The 6,804-nt window shown below is 38.0% G+C and overlaps 1 protein-coding gene across 2 annotated transcripts in view; it reads left to right on the forward strand.

Annotated features, from left to right (window-relative positions):
• The window catches only part of LOC122669871 (NADH dehydrogenase [ubiquinone] 1 alpha subcomplex subunit 8-B-like), a 28,498-nt gene extending 26,756 nt beyond the window's left edge, over window positions 1-1,742 (forward strand). For both annotated transcript variants that reach the window (XM_043866748.1, XM_043866747.1), the window contains exon 3: window positions 1,364-1,742. In XM_043866748.1, coding sequence (XP_043722683.1) covers window positions 1,364-1,496 — 133 coding nt within the window. In that variant the 3' untranslated portion in view covers window positions 1,497-1,742. The remainder of the gene's footprint in view (window positions 1-1,363) is intronic.
• Window positions 1,743-6,804: the final 5,062 nt, after the last annotated feature.

Consider the following 6,804-nt stretch of genomic DNA (forward strand, 5'->3'; position numbering starts at 1 on the left):
TGATGAGTGGGCAACTTTGATACCAAGAAATAACGTGGAGACCCCAAGTCTTTAATCTCAAACTATTTTCCCAACAAGACTTAAGATTAGATATCTCTGTAGGGACACTCTCAGTGACAACAATGTCATCCACATAGACAATGAGAACAGTAATGTGATCCCCGGATTTCTTGAAAAATAATGTGTGATCAGCATTGCTCTGCTTATATCCGACAGAGACCATCGACTTATGAAAACGGCCAAACCAAGCCCTGAGCGATTGCTTCAATCCTTATAGTGCCCGTTTCAACTTTGCATACTTTTCCTTGAGTATCTTTGTTAGAGAAGCCAGTAGTAATTTCCACATACACCTCCTCCTCAAGCTCACCTTGCAGAAATGCATTTTTGACATCAAGTTGTTGTAGTTGCCATCCCAAGTTAATAACACATGACAAAATAACTTGAATGATGTTCATCTTGGCCACTGGAGCGAAAGTCTCCTGAAAATCAATCCATGTTTGGGTAAAGCCCTTTTGCAACAAGTCTGGCCTTGTAACAATCTACAGTGCCATCCATTTTTTGTTTAACTTTGAAAACTTATTTTCAACCTACAATTTTCTTATCCCAAGGAAGAGAAACTAGTTCCCATGTTTCATTTTTTCCATGAGCCCTCATTTCTTCATTCATATCTTCTTTCCATCATGGGTTTGCTAGACCCTCCTGCCAATTCTTAGGAATGGAAATAGAGGACAGAGAAGACACAAAAATACGATAGGATGGGGAAAGGGAATCATAAGACACAACATGAAAAATAGGATGTTAAGTGCAAGTCCGTTTACCTTTCCGAACAGCAATAGGTAAATCAAGAGATAGATCAACAGAAGGATCAGCATGATCAATAATGGAGAGAGACTCACCTGATGGGATGGTTGGAACTATGGACCCTGGATCAGAGGAAGGCGGTTGACTGGGTAGAGTAGGCACAGTTGTAGTGGTGGTATCAACTTGCTTGTTCCAAATACGCCCATAAACATGTAGAGGCTTAGGAGATGACATAGACTCCCCTTAAAACTTTTGTGTGTGAAGTCTTCTTGAAGGCACTTCCCGAGCCCCCATGCATCTGGTTGCTTTTGGTCTCTATCCACCAATTGCTATGTCTTTGATTTCATTAGCAAACTGCTGTTCATTTTGCTTCAATGTTGCATTAATTGATTTGACCTGTGTTCTTTTTTATGTTTATGTGCAGTTTTATTGATTTTTTCAGATATAAATTTCAGGCTCTCCTATCATTCTTTACCACCTAAGTGTGATCCCCTTTGCCTACTCTTCTTTTGTTTGAGAGAGAGGTTTGCATTTTGGAGTCATGGGTTGCCTTGATATGCAGGTTAAAGGATCTTCATCAAAGTTGTACAAAAGAGATGGATGCTTATGCTGGTTGCATGTATTACCACACCAATGAGTTTGAATTATGCCGCAAGGAACAAGAAGAATTTGAGAAAGCCTGCCCATGGAATTAGTAGTGGTGTATCCACACAATGTTTGAATAATTGGGGACAGAGTATTAAAAACAAACATGTTGATGTTCTTTTTCTATTAAAAACTGCTATTTTTGCAGATGAAATGCTTTTCTTCATAGAGTTCTGGTTCTTCTTGGGACATGGTTAGCAGCCAGTGGTCAGCATTATGATTGTACTTATGTTGTAGCCACTGTTGTAGGAATTGATAATTTCCAAATTTTGTTTTGGAAGATTTATTTGCATCAATACCACATCTGAGGACATTGTTTTAGAAGATGGGGGTTGGGGTCTGTTTCTCTCGGATTGTGCTGACATGATTATTTTACTTGCAACATAATAAACAAAATGACAATTTGCTCTTTCTGAAAACCAAGGATTACAGTTTAGATTAGATATTTAGAATGAACTTACATGTTGTATTTCTTGGTGGATTGAGCAAAGCTTGGGCAGTTCTTGGTTCCATGGACTTCAGGATCCACCGGTCTATGATGAGACTTTGCAAGATTGATCTTTTGTGGTTGATAGGGGCCTGTGGATATTCAGAGTTTAGACCTTTGTGCCAGTCTATACCTGCTGGACTAGGAAAATTTCTACATTAAAGTTGTTTCCCCATTTACGGTGGTTCTGTTGATGAATCCTCCTTGATAATGAAATCATTTCCAAATCTGATGAATTCTTTTGTTAACACAACTCATGGATGTCACTGAAATGATTTCTTCAGTGTTGAATGCACGAATTCAATGGTTAACAAAGGTATATATTTCTCAAGAAAAACAAAAATGTTGAAATGTTAACAAAAATCATTCTACTTGATTATTCAATCTGGCAAGCAAGGAATGAGGTCCTGTTTAATGATGCTAAAGGGAACCCATACCACATTTAATGTACAAGCAAAGGAACACTAAGTTGGGTATATCCGACAATCGTAATGGCTCATCTCCAGAAGGTTACTCGTTGCGTTCTAAGCCTATAAACATCCAAAATCTCTGGTTTTTTTTTTTTTTTTTTAATTTCTTTTATTTGCTTGTCTATTCGTATTTACAGACTTGATTGATGGTGCAATTATTTGAAACTGGCATTTAAAACGGTGTACACTGCGAAACTTGGGGGTTTTTTATTGTCGATCTCTGCTGAATTTGATCCCATGTATATTGCTCTATTTTTTGTTTAATGTATATGGGTTCCGATGAATGAATCTAATTTGTTTTGACTGTACCTTCGTGGATTCCAAGTGGCCAATTCATTTGACCAGGAGGAAGTACTCTTTTGTTATATGTTTTGAAAGGTGAGAACCATTCAGTCTGATTTTTATGCCGTCTGAAAGCTTATTTAGTGACCTTTATACTTGGGGGAAGCAAGTATAAGATGAGATATCCATTTTTCGAAATTTTAATTTAATCAAGTGTTTGATTTTGGGCCTATCCTATCCTTGAGTTATTATTTTATACGTTGAGGAAAGGATCAAGCACTACTAATCAGAGTTGATGAAATTGTATTTGAATTCATGTTGGGAATTTAAGTTTATTTGTGAATTAAGTTTGAATTATAGGGAACTGAATTAGATTTTGCCGTCATAAGGGGCATGCTGTCGTACTCCCGTTTTTTCATTTTCTATTCCTCACTTTTCCCATCTCATTCTTCGTTTCTAAGCTTCTTTTCTCTTACTTCCCTTTCCCTAGTGAGAATCTCAGTTTTCTATACGTTGTTTTGACAGGATCCATATAGCCAACCCCATTTAGCTGGGATAAGTCTGAGTTGTTCTTGTTGTTGTTGTAAGGGGCATGAGTGTTATGATAGATAGATTGTGTGTTTTATGTGGTTATTGAGAATTTATAGGAATATGGAATTGGTCCCTATGGGATATCTCTTCTTCCTTGTCTATTTGCCACTGCATCTGTTGCTTGTTCATTGTAGTTTGATAATTTACTGATATTGATCTTCGATTAGATCTAATTATTGGTGAAATTTGCAGTTTTATGTTTGCCTTCTAGGTAGGTTTTTGAATTTAATTGGGTTTTCTTGAATTGCTATTCTGATATTCTACTAATTCAATGAAGCACCATGAATAGCCCAGTTGTGGAATGTGCGAAGTCAATTCTTTCATAGCCGTCTTAGCTAGTATGTCCTACTCTACAATTCTCTCATCCTTCTTTAAACTCAAACTGCTTGAAAATCGTTTTTTGCTAAAATTGAGGTTGAAGCCCTATTCAAGAAGCTATCTTTTCTTTTTAATAGTTGAAGTATTTTGGGGAAATGTGACTTGTGTCTATGAGACACCAGCCAACTTTAGTTATAATAGATTGTAGCAGATCAAAACCCTAAAATAGCAAAAACGAGAGAGAAGAATAGAAGAGATGAAAAAGAGATGGAGAAGATGAACATGGACTGAGAGAGACGATAGTCATAACCTCCAGTCCCCCCTCACTACCTTTATTTATGATGGATTACAAAGAAAAACTCCTAATTGTATTAGGATCCACAAACATAAACAAACTAGGAATCAAACTAATCCTAGATATAAAACATAATAGAAAAGGGAGTCAATTAGTGGGGGAATCTCGATTAGGATATGAGAAGATCTTAATCGAGATTCCCTTCATACTAATGCTCGATACTTTAACACTCCCCCTCAAGCTGGAGCGTACAAATCACCTAGACCCAGCTTAGAACAATTTCTTCGAAAAGCAGGTCCAAATAGTGGTTTGGTAAACATAACACCCAGTTGATTGGTAGTGGAAACAAATGGACTAGAAATCAATTTCTTCATAACCGCATCTCGAACAAAGTCGCAATCAACTTCAATGTGTTTTGTCTTTTCATGAAACACCAGATTACTGGCAATATAAATAGTTGCTTGATTGTCACAAAACATTTGCATAGGCTGAGTGACAGGAAGCCCAACTCCTTAAGCAAAGACTTTACCCACATCAACTCAGCAGTAGTATGTGCCATGACCCGATACTCAGCTTCAGCACTAGACCTATCAACAGTAGTTTGTTTCTTGCTCTTCCAGGTGACTAAGTTACCTCCCACAAAGGTGCAATAACTAGTAGAAGAGCACCTATCACCATCAGCACCAGCCCAGTCAGCATCAGAAAATCCAACTAGGTTATTATTTCAATTAGGTCGATAAATGAGTCATTTGCTAGGAGCATCTTTTAGGTATCGTAGCACACGGCAAGCAGCATCCCAGTGAATCTTCTTTGGCGTGTGCATAAATTGACTAATAATTCTAACAACAAAGTATATATCTGATCGAGTAACCGTAAGATAAATAAGTTTGCCAACCAATCTCTTATACCGATGTACATCTATAAAATCCTCACTCTCACTAGATCCAAGTTTTTTATGGGGATCCATGGGAGTATCTGCTAGGTTGGAAGCAAGCATTCCAGTTTCAGATAGGAGATCAAGAACATATTTCCATTGTGATAAGCTAATACCTTTCCTGCTTCGCAAAACCTCAATACCAAGAAAATACTTGAGAATACCTAAGTCTTTTATCTAAAAATGCTGATGAAGATAGGATTTAACTTGAGCAATGCCAGAAGTATCAGTACTAGATTGAATAATGTCATCCATATAAACTACCATTGCAACGACCTTTGAATTCTGGTGTCGAACAAAGACGGAATGGTCAGAGTAACACTGTGAGAACCCAAACTTAGTAACAATGGAGCCGAACTTGTCAAACCAAGCTCTTGGAGATTATTTCAGCCCGTAGATAGCCTTACAAAGTTTGCATACTTTAGTATAATCGTCCCACTTGAGCAAAAACCCCGGAGGTTGCTCCATATAAACTTCTTCTTAAAGATCACCATAAAGAAAGGCATTTTTTATATCCATTTGATACAAGGGCCAATCAAAGTTGACAGCCAGAAAAATAAGAATCCGAACAGAATTCAAACGGGCAATCGGGGAGAAGGTTTAAAATAATCCACACTATAAGTCTGAATATATCCTTTGCAACCATTTTGGCCTTAAGCTACTCAACAAAACCATCAGGATTGTATTTGATAATGTAAACCCTGTGACACTTAACAAGATCCTTCCCAGGGGGCAATGAAACCAAAGTCCAAGTGTGTCGAGATAACAAAGCATCCATTTCTGTGTCCATTGTTGCTTTCCAGCCAGGGTGAGGTAATGCCTCACAGTACGTCTTAGGAACAAAGTTAGTAGATAAAGCAAAAGTAAATGGGTAATAGTGGGATGGTAGGTAAGAAATCGAGGCATAGTTTTCAACAGGATAAACAACTTGGGATTGATATGACTTTTGAGTACAAGAGCGAGTACCTTTCCGGACAGCGATTGGTAAGTCGAGGGAAACCTCAGCATCGGAATTAGTTTGATCGTCAGGAGGAGTGACATCTTTTGTAGTGAATGGCAACTCCGAAATAGTAGGACCAGGGGGTGCCAGACCAAGGCATGGGTGGCCGGCTTAGTAGTGGGGCATGGTGCAATAGGTTGGCCACGGCGGAGAGTGATAAACTTTAACTGGTTTGGGTGATGAGATGGGTATGGTCACAAGTATGGGACGACCTAGAAGATCTTCATTGTGCACAAGAGATGGTGTAGGAAAAGAAAAATAAGGAGTATTTTCAAAAAAGGTGACGTCAGCATTAATAAACTGTTTATGAGAAACCGGATCAAAACATTGATAACCATTTTCGGTTCTAGAGTAACCAAGAACATACTTAATAGACTGAGGGGATAACTTATCAATGACAAGGTGAAGGATGTGAACAAAACGTACACAGCCAAAAACACGTGGTGGAGAGGCAAACAAAGGACGATCTGAGTAAAGAAGAGAAAAAGGGATTTTATTATTCAAAACAGACACGGCATACGATTAATAAGGTAACAAGCAATGAGGACAGCATCACACCAAAATCATTTGGGGACATGCATGTGGAGCATAATAGACCGTGCCACCTCCAGTAAGTGTCTATTTTTGTGTTCAGCCAGTCCATTTTGTTGTGGGGTGTACGAACAACTGGTTTGGTGAACAAGACCACGAGTGAGACAAAAATCAGAAATCCCAGTTTGAGTGTATTCAAGAGCATTGTCAGAACGAAAAACTTTAACTGACTTGTCAAACTGAGTTTTTATTTACTGATAAAAAATTTTAAATACAATAATAAATTGAGTCCGGTCTTTCAACAGATAGACCCAAGTAAAACGAGAGTAGTTGTCTACAAAACTAACGAAATAAGAATATCTTGAGCTATTACTGACATGACACGAACCTCAAATATCAGAATGCACTAAAGAAAACAATGAAGAACTTCTAGGTGTAATACGAGCCGGA

Source organism: Telopea speciosissima, chromosome 7, assembly GCF_018873765.1.
Source record: "Telopea speciosissima isolate NSW1024214 ecotype Mountain lineage chromosome 7, Tspe_v1, whole genome shotgun sequence".
In the NCBI taxonomy this organism is placed as follows: Eukaryota; Viridiplantae; Streptophyta; class Magnoliopsida; order Proteales; family Proteaceae; genus Telopea; species Telopea speciosissima.